At 44.3% G+C, this 14130-nt stretch overlaps 1 protein-coding gene across 7 annotated transcripts in view; it reads right to left on the bottom strand.

Moving 5' to 3' along the window:
• SLX4 (SLX4 structure-specific endonuclease subunit) overlaps nucleotides 1–14130 on the bottom strand; it is a 785402-nt gene that overhangs the window by 747730 nt on the left and 23542 nt on the right. For 3 of the 7 annotated variants that reach the window (XM_069646855.1, XM_069646858.1, XM_069646856.1), the window contains exon 2: nucleotides 7736–8383. The exons of 1 other annotated variant lie outside the window; for it this stretch is intronic. In XM_069646855.1, coding sequence (XP_069502956.1) covers nucleotides 7736–8111 — 376 coding nt within the window. In that variant the 5' untranslated portion in view covers nucleotides 8112–8383. Of the gene's footprint in view, nucleotides 1–3390; nucleotides 3495–3600; nucleotides 3719–7735; nucleotides 8384–14130 lie in introns of those variants that run through there. 3 more of the 7 variants (XM_069646859.1, XM_069646860.1, XM_069646861.1) reach the window with 3 other exon arrangements.

Genomic DNA, 14130 nt, shown 5'->3' with positions numbered 1-14130 from the left:
GGCACCACTATATGCAAAGCGTTCTAATGGAGAAAAAAAATGAACAATGTCTAACAAAACATTAAGTTCAGAATTAGCACTGTGTGAGATCTGAGCAGCTAGTCGGGCTACTTGGATTATGGGCATAACTTATTAGTGCATGCTCAAGTTCTGAGCAACCCGGTTCGCTTCTCAGGACTTGAACCCTCCCTCCTGCCACTTGCCTTTACCTCCTACACTCTGCCTTAGCCTTCCAACCCCCCCTGGACCATCCACATGCCCCAGCCTACAATTCGCTAGACTGACACTACTCCAACCATCCAGCACCTTTTCAGCCCCCACACAATCTTCCTCTCCAATGCTGTCAACCACAATGGAAATGGAAGGCGAGTTCCACGCAGATGGCATGGCAGCACTCTATTAAGTTGCCTTTTTTGGGAGAAAGCATGGGCCCGTGACACAGTCCCACATCTTTTTTTCTCTTCACTCTGGAAATCATGTTTGGGTGCTAATGGCCCTAACGACAAGTTAGTGTCAGCGTTAAAGTTCAGATCAAAAGCTCAGTGCAACTGGAAATGTCTTTTTTGTATTGTTTTGTTCATAGTTTACAGAAAACCTTACACAATGTAGACAGTATACTAAAAAAACTGCAAATAAATAAGAAAGGACGTATCTCATACAAATCTCTTTAAACATATATCAAGAGTAGATAGGCAAGGTGAGTTGCCTCTCTGCCCCCATGGCCCCAGACAACCCCCCAAAACAGCACCAGTGCCTTAAAAAGCATGCGGGGCATGTAGGCAGTGCGGTCTCTCACAGTTCCTGGCTTCCCTTATCCCCGCCTCCCACTGGCCCTGATTGGCCCATTGCACCCTCATCAAGGGCACCCCAGGGCAGCCCACTGCCCAGCAGCCCCCTCAGCTAAGGGCCTCGAGGCAAAGGGCAGCTCCTGTATTGGCAGCTCGAAGATGTGTCTGCAGGTGTCCGCAGGGGAAGCCAATGAAGTCAGCAGCCAACAGACACCAACAAAACTGTAAGTGTGGCATGGGTGGGGTGTAGAGCAATTACTCTACTCCAGAAAGCCCGCGCCACTCTACCTTACCTCTCCATAATGTAGACTGCCATAGTCTTACAACATGCACATTTAGAGAGATTAGTGACCACCAGCCCAAATTTACTCTTGGCTTGACTGTAAATATGGCATTGCATCTCGCACTAACATACTAGCCAATGGTAACTAGTGCTACACCTACAAAAAACGGCCTGCGTCACCGTTAGACAGATGTAATAATGTTAGCATGTGCCACACAGATGGAATTCTTAATCTTAGCTTGCATCACATCTAGATAGAAATGTGAATGTTGTGCCACACTGGAATTCTTAGCCTTAGCTTGCGTTACATCTAGATAGGATTATGAATGTTAGCATGTGCCACACTTCGATGTAATACTTAGCCTTAGCTTGCGTCATATCTAGATAGAAATGTGAATGTTAGCATGCGCCAGACTTAGATGGAACTCTTAGCCTTAGCTTGTGTCACATCTAGATAGAAATGTGAATGTTAGCATGCGCCAGACTTAGATGGAACTCTTAGCCTTAGCTTGCGTCACATCTAGATAGAAATGTGAATGTTGTGCTACAGTGGAATTCTTAGCCTTAGTTTGCGTCACATCTAGATAGAAATGTGAAGGTTAACATGTGCCACAGTGGAATTCTTAACCTTAGCTTGCGTCGCATCTAGATAGGATTATGATGGTTAGCATGTGCCACACTTAGATGGAATTCTTAGCCTTAGCTTGCGTCACATCTAGACAGAAATGTGAATGTTAGCATGTGCCACACTTAGATGGAATTCTTAACCTTAGCTTGCGTCACATCTAGATAGAAATGTGAATGTTAACACACTGGAATTCTTAGCCTTAGCTTGCGTCACATCTAGATAGGATTATGAATGTTAGCATGTGCCACACTTAGATGGAACTCTTAGCCTTAGTTTGCGTCACATCTAGACAGGATTATGAATGTTAGCATGTGCCACACTTAGATGGAACTCTTAGCCTTAGTTTGCGTCACATCTAGACAGGATTATGAATGTTAGCATATGCCACACCTAGATGGAATTCTTAGCCTTCGATTGTGTCACATCTAGACATAAATGGAATGTTAGAACACTTAAACTGTGAATGATAAAAGTGCATTACTAGAACAGAATCGTGATCACTAGCCAACCTCACATCTAGACAGAATATTGAAAATTAGCAAGCGCCACACTCTGATGTAATAGCAGGCATCACACCTAGACATAACTGCAAGGACAGCAATGCTAATTAACTAATCCAACAATTTCATCCCTCTGCATACACCTCTCAAACTCTAACCAAACACACCCCAAGCCCAGCCAACGGACCCACCGGGCTGAGGCTGCCAACAGTACATCACTGCTTTCGTGCACTTTTTTTACCAGCTCATTCCCACTAACTCACACCCCCCTCTCCCTCTTTCAGAGCCGCCAGAGCGCCATGGGACCACTCCGGTGGTGATAATGCGTGGTACAAATATCCTTTTACATTAACATAAATGAAAAGTAAAACAACATCGGGTTACAGACAAGAAGGAAAAAAACCTTCTTTCAAATTAATAACCAAACCTCATAACAAATTCTATCCATTTGACCAGTTCTGTCCATCTAACGAAAAATCCCATTAGGGATTGAGATTCATTTTATCCAATTCTATTGTAACTAACGTAAGAACTCATTCAGGGCTAGAATTAATGAAATACTCGTACCCCACATACATCTACACCAAAATAGATTCGCAGAGGCCTGCGAATTTATCTTTGAAAGTATCCAGACGCATAGTATCAAAATAAGAACACATGATAACTATACGTCTAAGAGTTTCAGCAGAGTTTTTGTCCACACAGAATCTACAATGGTTCAGAGAGGAGTTAAATGCAGACAATTTGGAGGAGTCTTTCCAATACTTAATCCTCTCATAAGTGGGAATCGGGTTGAGCCTAAACCGCATATAGGTCGTTCGTACATTAGCACATGGAAATCTTTGGAGATCGAGAGATATACATTCCCTTGCATGCACAAAGTTGGAGTACTCCCTATAGGTAAGGTAAGTGGCAATGCAACTGATAGTCTTCACCCAGTCGACCATAAACAGAGACCTCTTAACGATCCCTGGTTGTTGCACTAGATCTTCCACCGTTAACCCAAGGGAAACCAGGACTTTGTCTCGTATAACGAATTTTTGGGGTATGGCAATAGACAAACCCAACAGCTCCTTCCAAGATTCCCTTGTATCATATTCAGGGTAGAACCCAAATCGTGAGGGGAAAGGTCAAGACCATATAAAATAATGGGTTAGAACTTGGCGAGATAGTAACGCCTGTCACGCTCACCTGATTCCCACGGAGGCGCAGGTCTGGCTTCGAGTGCTGATGCTTCTTCTATGGTGAAGCGCAGGACTCTGAAGATGGACTCACTGGCTCGCAGGAATATTCCCCTGTGCGTGAAAAGGGAGTATTACCTACTGACGGAATAATGCTCAAGCCTCCCACTCCCTTCCAGCCCTCCACGATACCCTTCCTCGATTCCCCGTGAAGTCTCACCTTAGGGTCTGGAAGGATGAGTTCTCCATCCTGCTTCTGATGCAGGGGCACGTTGAAACCCAGTTACTTCACTGGATTGAGGTTTGATGGGAGTTCAAATAAGCTTGACTATTCAGGTAAGGCGCTGTAAGAGTTCTGTAGCAAGTTCAAAAGTTCAAGCCTTATAATAATGTTCATTGTCTTATTGCAGCAAGCGCTAATCGCTTATGTCTTTTTTCCCCTTAGGGGCCGGGGTTCGGAATGCCGGAGATATGGCGCCGACCCGAAGTGAAACGTGCAGTTCCAGTAAATGACAGGTAAGTTCTGGATGAGCGTTCGGGTAATGTCTTTGCATTCGCTCATTCAATGTCTTTGTCTTTTTTCCCCATAGGGGCCGGGGTCCGGAATGCCAGGAAGCGGCAGGACCCGAAATGAAATGGGAATGACCCAACAGGTAAGTCTTAGAAGGAAACTGAGCTTTTCCTATTAACTTCCTTCTCTCACCTTGTGCTTTTGTCTTTTTCTCTCTAGGCTCTGGGAAGTGGCTGCGGATCCGAATGATCGCTGCTGAAGATGGAGGTGCCCAGGAAAGGTGAGTGAAATGCAGCGCTGCAGCGATCGAAGCGAAATGCTTTTAAAATGATGTCTTCCCTTTCAGGATCGTCGGTGTGAAGTCTCCGTGATGCAGCTTTAGCAGGTAAGGTCTTCTTTCTAACCAATTCTCTCTTAGCAGGTGACCCAGGATGCTGACAGGTGTGGCTGAAGTCCAGATGCAGGAGCTGACACGGTGAGCGTCCAGCTGCGAGGAGCAGAACAACGAGAAGCGTGAGTTGCTGATCGGGCGTGGTTTAAATAGCTTTGGAAGAAGTTCCAGGTATGTATCCTTCCACCGATCAGGTATGTATCCTTGCCCGACCACACCCAGGGGAAAGTAGGTCCACAGGTAAAGTAGTTCCATTCAGGCCTCAAGAGGGCCTGGATGTAGCAGCATGGTCTGCATCAGGTAAGTGCACCTTAAAACACTTGAACACATGTCTAGCTTTATGAGCCTGGCGCCTAAGGCACCAGGACAGGGGTCCAACATGAGCCTGGCGCCTAAGTCGCCAGGACTGTGTCCAAAGGGCCCCAGCTTGGGCCCGCTGGCCCTTCCCTGGGGGAAATGATGCCTGCCTCTGGGGTTGCTGGGTCGGACCTGGCTCCTTGGAGGTAGGCATCATGACAATGCCCTACTGGAAGTAAAGAAGATTTGCAAACTTTTTGCTTCAAGAATTTCAGTTGCGCTTTGGGTTTATAGGCCTTATCAGATAGACTAGCATTCCAGAATTCAAGGCTGACCCTATTCGTAAGGTTATACCCAAGATATGCAACAGCCTTGACCTGGTCCACTTTTTCCTGGCCCATATTCCAGTCATATGTCTGCACCTCAGTTCCCCTAGAGAAAACAAGAACCTGAGATTTGGACGCGTTGGGCAAGAGATTATTAGCTGCAGCATAATGGAAGAACAACTGCATTTTCATCCTGAGGCCTCGCGGAGTACGATCTAAAAGAATAAAATCGTCCACAAAGGCCATCCATTCTAGCCTAATGCTCCCCAACCTGGCGGGTGCAATGGAAAGACCCTGCCACAGTCTCTCCACATCGCACATGTACAAATTAACGAGTATAGGAGCCAGTGTGCAACCCTGTATAACCCCAACATAGGTAAAGATCTCCTGGGAAAGAGACCCCTCCTTTGTCAATCGGACATGTATAGTGGTGTGAGTATGCAAGATGCTGGACGAGCTTGCGCAGAATATTCATTGGAAGCATCTTAGACCATACCTTTGACCAAATGACACCATCAAATCAGCTGGACAAGCCCACTGAGGCTAGAAAAACATCCCTCACACCCGTATTGTGTACAAAGTGCCTCAAATGAGCTAGTACAGTAGCATTTAAGGTGGTACTCATATCCTCTCTAAAGCCAACTTGAAATGTACTCAACAGGGAATTGCCTTTGACCATACGATTAAGATCGCTGAAAAGCAAGATGGAAAAAACTACTCGTAGCGTCAGTAAGCGATATCGGCCTATAATTGTTGGTGTTGCATGCATCACCCTTTTTGTAAATGGGTACAATAATGTACTGGACCCAAGTAGCAGGGACAGTGTGGGTATCAAAGATGTAATTAAACATAGGCTTCAAGAATTCCGCCCACAAACTGGGATCTTCTTGGAGTACAAAGGGTGGAATGCCATCCAGTCCCGGGGCATGAGAAGGCTAAGTTTGCCTATAGCCCAGGAGATGTCATCAAGGTCCCAAGTGCACTGACCCTCAACAGGGAATCCTAAATCAGAACCTCCAGTTTCAATAAATTTCTTGGGAAGGGCAAATTTATTGGAATAAAAGGTAACCCAGACATCTGCCTGTATTGGGCAATCTAATCCCACCTTATTGTTTCAAGGGTCCTATTGACAGTAGACAAACATTTGCCCTCCATTCCCTTGCAAAGATCTTCCAACATGTTCTGATGTGACCTGAGATATTCATCGATCTTCAAAGATCTAAAAAAAAGAAAAGTGATTTTTTCTTTTCAAGGCTATAAATTCAAACGCTGTGAGGGTCTGTTTTTTTAAGAGGAACCAGGTCCTTGCGTTTAAGAAACTTGGAATTGTATACTCTAGTATCACCCAAGTATCAACCAGGCTTGTTGTGAGCATTAGGGCCAAATTTACTGACCTTATAGGCACAAGCCAGTATAAAGTTGTAATACAAGTTCTCAAATCTTCGAGTTCCAGTCCCCTGTGGAATAGGAGAAGTAATATCCATCAGAGAATCAAGAAGAAGATGTTTAAACTGAAGGATAGTTTTCCTATTCCAGTTGACTGACCTTCTTTGATTACTGATCGATAGCCCCATCAAATCCGGTCTAAGTTGAACAAAAGGAGTAGAAATAGTCAAGGTGAAAGAAAGAGGTATGTGGTCCCCTAAATTGGTATGGATGTGTCTCAAGTAGCTACAGTTATTTCTGAGGCCATTGGCAATGTAAAAGAAATAAATCCTAGAGCTATATATTCCTCTATGCCATGTGTGTTTAGATGTAGAGAAATTAGGAGGTTTGATCCAACAAAGCCAGGTCCCAATCCTCAAGGAAAAGATCCCATCAGATTCCACGTTTGACATTCGGTTGGAGAATAGTGGGAGTAGCCCCACTATTATTCCATAGTGCTCCATCAGCACACAAGGAATTCAAATCTCCACCTAGCACAATATGTTTCCCATAGCCCTTCTCATTCCATTTGCAAAGAACATCACTCAAACCTTCTTCAAATTCTTCGAAAGGAACCCGTAAAGGGTTCCAATAAATGTTAAACAGAATCGGTTGCAAACATTCCTCCATAACCAACAACGATTGCTAGAAACCATTAATTGCTGCACACAATTTTGCATTTAAACCCCAAACTACAATCTATCGCTACTGCCAATCCTCCACTTGGTCTCCCCCCCAAACCCCTAACTGCAGGACACGAGACGGTATGGTAACCTTCAATAACAGGGTTGATCGAGAGCATGGTTTCCTGGTACAAATAAATACAAGGAAGACCATTGGGAGAAGGATTAGCCATAAATGTAATCAAGTTAGCTCCTCCGCACACATTCCACGAGATCAATTCGATATCAATGGTGCCATGCACACCCTGTTCCATGTCTTATGTTTTCAAGTGTTTTGAGTGCTGGCTGTAACTAAGACCAATCTTGTCCGTTATTCAAAAAGTTAGAGATGAGCGACAATGCTGAGCTTGGGTCTCGTATGGGATTGTTATTAGGAATTCCAACTAACACCGATGGTGTAGCTGTAGGTTCTTTAAAAGCAAGAAAGATATTTGTTTCAGCAGCACCATTTAGTGCCACCAGGTTGAATTCCAACGACTCTAGATTATTCTCCTGGCCTCTCACCATATAAGCGGCCATCTACGAGTGGAAATTACTTACCATACGGAAATTGTCGAAGATAGGCAGTGAGATTGCATCAATATCGTCCATAGTTATTGATCTTAAAAGAGGGATCTTCTGCCTTTACATTTGCACTGAATGTTTATTGTAAGTAGACAACGTGAGTTCAAACATGCATAAATGTGACCAGCAGGGAGAGAAAAAGAAGAGATCGAAATCACCTGGTTGTGGTCGTTGCTGCACATTTCCTCCTCGATAAGCCGACAGGGAGACCCCTGGCAGCAATTCTCCATTGGCTGCCATAGTCCTTCCAGCAGTCTGCTCATCTCTCCCCATCTGCACAGTGTCAATATTCGATACCTTGCTATCCTCCACTGGTGGGGGGAAGAGTTTGCCCTTCTTCCTAGCAGCCACATCTCGGCTTTTACTCTTTGTTGCTGGTTTGGGATTTTTTGATGGTGGTTTGGCAGTAGTGCTCCTTGTGCCATTTTGGGATCCTTTCCTGCTCACTTTATCATCCCCCTCAGTCGCGTTTCGCTTTACACGTCGTAACAGCTTGGCGCATAGCTCTTTAAATTCATCATCCGAATCATCCATGAGCAACAGACTGAAGATTTACTGCATAAGGATACAACTTGACTGAGCAGTAGCCTCTCCCAAACGCTTCCAAAACAGATCAGAAGTGGTTGATCCAATACCAAATGCAGTTAATGCCATTTTTGTGTTCACTGTGATAGCTGTTTGTCTTTATCCAGCCACCTTAATGAAAGACAGATTCTCAATTATTTGTGTCTGTACATTCCTCTCAGTTCTGTTTGGGTGCAAGGATTACAATGGTGCATAGTTGCCCTGGGGACTTCTGGCACTGCCTGCAAAACAGAGTCACAAAGTTAGGTTTGCCCCAAAGTTACCTTTTCACGCAATGGGTACAGATGCAGAGGATTGCAATTCATTTGGTATTTTCTGCCAAGTAAAACCATTTCCAAAGAAAACTGCATTTTTTTGTCTGATTTAGAAATAATATTTGTTAAGGATGAGGATTCAGTAGTAGAGAGGGAACTAAGTATTAAGAAGTAGGGTAGGTAGATTGCTGATGATTACGAGTATGCTGGTGACTAACAGAAGTAAATCTGTAATGATTTCATAAGCAATAATGCATCCAAATTACATTGCGCTACCTGCTTACAGGAATCACACGGTCAGAGTGGTAACCTCCAACCATTAAACACCAATAACACACCCACTAATCAATGCTTTCATCGCTGGCACATATGCAGAAGCAACATGTAATAATTAGAGCATGTTCCCAAAACCCCACCCCTCAAATAGCCGCCCCCAAACATTTTTCTCATCCAAAGCTGGAATTAAATAGATGAAGACTGCTAATAAAAGTACAAAGGTGCATGCTTATTGTTTTCAAAAGCCCTGCGACTTTAAGAATAATGTCAGATAATGTCTGGCATCCTTCAACTTGTCTGTTTTACTGCAGTCGGGATAGCTGTGCTATCAGTGGCCTGTTCGTTTTGCCTTGTTTAAAGCAGCACCTTTTTTTGAGTCTGAATTATTCCTATAGATATTGTGATGAATCAGATGGGGTCATCACTTCTTTTACCGGCTGTAACCTCAACATATGTGGCCAGGAGACGTCAGCCGCTACCGGATCCTGACTCTGGGGACAGCTATATGAGGGAGGATCACAGGGGGCCTGGGGGGGGCAACCTCCCGGGGAGTAGTAGGGCACCATCGGACAAGGCATGGTATTCCCCTTCCTCCCTTGGAAGATACCCAATCTATTGCACCTCCTCTCATTCAACTTGGGTACTGAAGGCCTTTTAACAGGATCTGCATGGGAACTGTCGACATCTAACTTTTCCTCTACAAATCATGAAAGCATCTTCTCAGACTCTACCTACAAGTTATTTAGAGCTAACTTGTCTTTAAAAACCACTAAGAACGTTTGCCCAAACTTTATATGCAGGTTGTCAAGAATGGAATTTCATTCCCATAAGCACGAGAATACTGGGACGAGGAAGAGGGATCAAGTAATACAGATCACCCAAGGACAAGAGCACAAATCGTGCTATAGTTGTTGCAATCACTTACCTACAGCAGGGAAATTTAAACAGTTGAGGCAGCTGACTAAGGAGAGCTGCTGGCGGGAGAAGACGGCATCTGTCAGAGTCAACTCAGGGGCTAGAAGGTATTTCGTGGAGCTGGCGGCTCACCAAGGAGGAGACAGGAAGCTTGCTGCGTGAAAGAACACACTGCAGGGATGCCAGAAGCTGAGAGAAGACTTCGGGACGTTTGCAGGTTTAAGATGCAGCCTCCAGAGAGAAGCCGAGAAACAGAAGCAGCGAGCAGGAAGCTGAATCCTTGTTACCGGGTTTACCGCAGGAGAGACGAAATATGCCAGAAAGTACCTGTAAGTCCACAAAAGGGAAGCAGGGACACTGGGGTGTATTGGCAGACATGCCAAACACCATTTATAAATAAGACAGCCCTTGAAAGAAAACGTGCAAGTAAGCATTGCTATACAAGGGGAAAAGTAACCAATATAAGAGATTTACAACAGTGTGAGTGTATGCAATAGACATGTTATAGAAGTCCCAGCAGAATAGTATACCAGGCAGAACCAATACCAACAAAAGAGAATGAAAGAGACTATCAATATTGGAAGTATGCACAGAGCCCACATAAGTAAGTCCTGGCAGGAGAGAATTCCAGGTAGTTGCAAGTATGTTTAAGAAAGCACTGGCAGGAGAGTGTACCAGGTAATTACAAGTTTGTTAGGAGAATATACCAGGCTGTTACAAGTGTGTTTAACAAAAGCCCTGATAGAAGAGTATACCAGGCAGTTTGAAAGTTTAAGAAAACACCTAAATAAGAAAGTCCTTGTAGTAGAATATACTAGGCAAACTCAAGCCAAAAGAAATTATATATATATATATGAATAAAAGCCCTAGTGGGAGAGTATACCAGGCAGATGCAAGTTGCAATAGTGTTCTTTTACCAGGTGGATGCTAAATGTGAACAGGTCTCTCTATAAGAAAGCCCTGACAGGAAAACATATCAGGTGTGAAGATGAACAAAGTGTAAAAAGAAATTGACTCAAGAAATCCTGATCAGAGCACATCAGGAATAAGCCGAGGAAATAAAGGAGAAAAGAAACCTGGCAGGAGAGTACACCAGGAATCCTAGCACGACAAAGTCCAAGATTCAAGTTGTTTGTGCACCAGTCGTGTTGAAGCTCAAGAGACTGAAAATCCTGAACTGAAACCAGAGTGAAGAGAAATCCGGGGGAAGTGAACCACCCTCTGGAGACTGTGTCCTTTTGGAACTTTTTGTGTTGAAGATACGGATTTTCTTTTTGAACTTTTATACATCACGCAACAGCAAAGACATTTTCCATTTTCAGTTTAGAGTTGTTTTGTTAGAATGTGAGGGCCAGAATAGAACTTTGGACACAGGAGTCTTGTTTTGGACATTCTGACCGCTGACAGATGCTTAGTTTTGGTTTTCGGTAGGGAAACTCCTCTAGATCAAGGACATAGAAGGTCTTTCCCAACCTCCTCTTATTTTAATAAAAGTCTCTGACTAAAATTATAAACCCCTTGTGTCCGAGTTTCATTCCTGGCTCCTGACAAATAGTACGGATGAAATTTGGCATGACTGAAGCCTTTCTAGATCCTTGGTGTTGTTTGGCTACACTGATGTGTTTCTCAGCTACCAGCTATTTTAGGGTCAGGCATTTTTTCATTATTAGTATTGGTGTAGGGCGGGTAGAGGGCGTATGCTGATTCCTGAGTGCCTGATTCCTTTATTACTATGTTTATTATTCAGGCCTCAAAATTCGAACTCGCCGCTAGCAAATGGCTAATGATAATTGGTTCTTGGTGCTTATGAAATAGTGTGTTGTGTGTATGTGAAGAACTGTTAGGACAAATTACTTTTTATGGCTGCGTAGTAAAAATATTTATCAATGCATTTTTAATGTGTGCGCAAACAGTAGCTTGCACACAATTTCTGACTTTTAACAAGGTTTACTTGATCTAGTCCCTATTTAAAGTAAATCAAGATGTGTATGGGCTTCTACCTGATCGAGCTAAGGATAAGCTGTCACGTTGTCCTATTACAGTAGTACTTAATCTTATTGGAGCATGCTGTGTTAAGCCTGCAGTGGTCCCGCCAAGTCACAGTAGCCCCAACTCACATCAAAAACTAAACTTACTATTTAAAGTAAGGCGATTTTACTAGGCGATTTTACTATGCGTTTTAAGATGGTTAAGTGAAAGGCTTTTAAATGAGTATGAGCTATACCCATGATGGTTTTCTGAAAGGGCTCCAGTATCAGTAACTGGTAACCTTGATTCTCCATCACCTCATGGGTTAGGTTTCATGCATTACAATAGTCCTCTTTTCTCAGAAAAGAAAACATTTGCCCTTCATATTCCTTTTTCAAAAACATTAGACTGTTCAAAGGTATTCTTAAAAAGGCAAAGCTCTTGTTGGGCACTTGAAAAAACCAGAGTGATTAAAGTGTTCCATATTTTCCTGCTCTGGAGTCCCGGCTAAAATTTGGTTGCTGACTAGTGGGAATTCTGGATCGCATCATTGGCTGAGGGTGTGACGACCCAAGTCCTTTGTCGCTTTAGCATCCAATGTCCAATTCCAGTTATTCTTTTCATTTGGTACACAAAATGTGTTCATAAAATGGGCAGAGGGGTGTGCAAGATGGGCTCAAACAACCGAGGCTTCCAAAGCCCAGGCCACCATTAAGCCCCCTACTTCAGAATCATGCACTTAATGCTTTGCTGCGGTGGCCATCAAACTCCCGGGCTACTGTTGATTCCGTGGGCTAGGTGAATCAGGAAGATTGGTGGGATCATGCTATTGCTTCTGCTGGGTTGCTCGATGTGGAGAGGGTCCTGAATGCTAGTGCGAATGCTGGGGTACGTCAGTGTCAAGGGCCAGTGGAGGCTTGCAGAGCTGCTGTCTGCTGTAGCGGGTGTCACTACTGGGTCCAGTGAGTACCCTTTATTATGATCCAGTCAAGAGAGTGATCAAGATGAATAACTTAATGAAGAGGACTGGTTATGTCTGCTAAAGCCTTGCAAACATGAGGTCTATAAAAGTGCATTTGCACAGCATTTGGCAATGGCAGGTTGTAGCCCTCCCCTGTGGTCTGACCAAATTCTGTCTGTCTATAAGTTGTTAGACTGCTCCGATTAGAGTCTGCGGTAGTGCTGCAGTATTTGAAAGTCTGGCAAAAATCAAACCACACGTTTGATGGTGGTGAGCCTATACTACAACAGAGTGGGTTACAGGCAGTGGCTGCTGGCTGTCAGACACAGGTGGACAATGGTCAAGATGTAACTGAAGAATCGTAAAGTGGGCAGAAACGCCAAGCTGGACAGTCTAGCATGTACGGTCGACAACATGCATACATGTCTAGATGGCCACACCAGCAAACTAATGGAGGGGAAAGCACAGATTGTTCACATTAGAGGACTCAGACAATGCCCCAATAGTGTAAAAGAAATGGCAAAGATTGCAAATCGGCTCAGGGTCATCAAAGAAAAGAATCAGGACATACAGGGCAGTTGAGGCACAATCATGTTTGTATCCTGGGGGTGGCTGAGTCCACAATGGGTCGAGCATGAAGCTTTTGTCAAGTAGCTAATCAGAGAGCTAGTTGGGGAGGCACAGCTGCCACCTAGCTTGGCCTTCACTGCCAATAAAGGCTAGACATCAACCATAGGGACTGAGAAACCATCCTCGGACAGTCCCCCGAGAAAGGGGTCCTGTCCTTTCAGGGTGACAACACAACCATATTCCCCAATGTCACCACCACTGTACAGTCAGCGTGGGTCACAAATAGGGAAAAATACATTTCTTCTCCATGCCAGCAGAGCAAATGAATTCCTGAATCATGTTCCTTGATGATTACATAGCTCCGGCCACACACCCTGCAAAGAAGCACTGATCAGTTGCCTCGACCTGGAGACTACATTTGCTGACATGATTTTATCATTGCCTGGCCCTGAGACTGGGATGTGGCACGACAAGGGTACTAGCCAGTCTTGCACATCATTCCTCTTGAATAGCAGGGTGTCCATTTGGTCATTCTTTAAAAACGGGGTGGGGGTGGGGCAAGGTAGATGTGTGTTCAGCGGCTTAAGACTTTTTTCAGTGCGTTCCACAAGTTCTAGGGACATTTTGAGAATGTTGGTGCTGGGTGAGGCATTACTGGCACAAGAGGTTAATTAGTCGTGCTGGGTTCCCTAATGGGTTTTGTTCATGAAACAAAGACTACCTAGTTGGGCCGGTTTGGTTGCTAATAAATACTAAATGAATTGTTGCAATGGCAATGCAAGGTATAGTTCATGGTCACGGATTAATAACCTTCCAGCCTTCAACCTTCAGTTTTGCATTTGTCACCCCGAGTGGAACCAGTATGCCCAGACATGGGTTCCAAGTCTGCTGTGCCTAGACACCCATGCTCCAGATGATGCCCAATGAGGCAGAAACATGGCTGCGGTTGCTCCTGGTCTCATGCAGAAGAGATGTGACCAAGCAGTACAGGCTGAACTGCCCCTTTTGCGGTGGGACCAAGCCT

The sequence above is a fragment of the Ambystoma mexicanum genome, chromosome 2q (genome assembly GCF_040938575.1).
Source record: "Ambystoma mexicanum isolate Mex_15411 chromosome 2q, UKY_AmexF1_1, whole genome shotgun sequence".
Lineage (NCBI taxonomy): Eukaryota > Metazoa > Chordata > Amphibia > Caudata > Ambystomatidae > Ambystoma > Ambystoma mexicanum.
The sequence above is the reverse complement of the archived record's forward strand: the minus strand, read 5'-3'. Positions and strand labels throughout refer to the sequence as shown.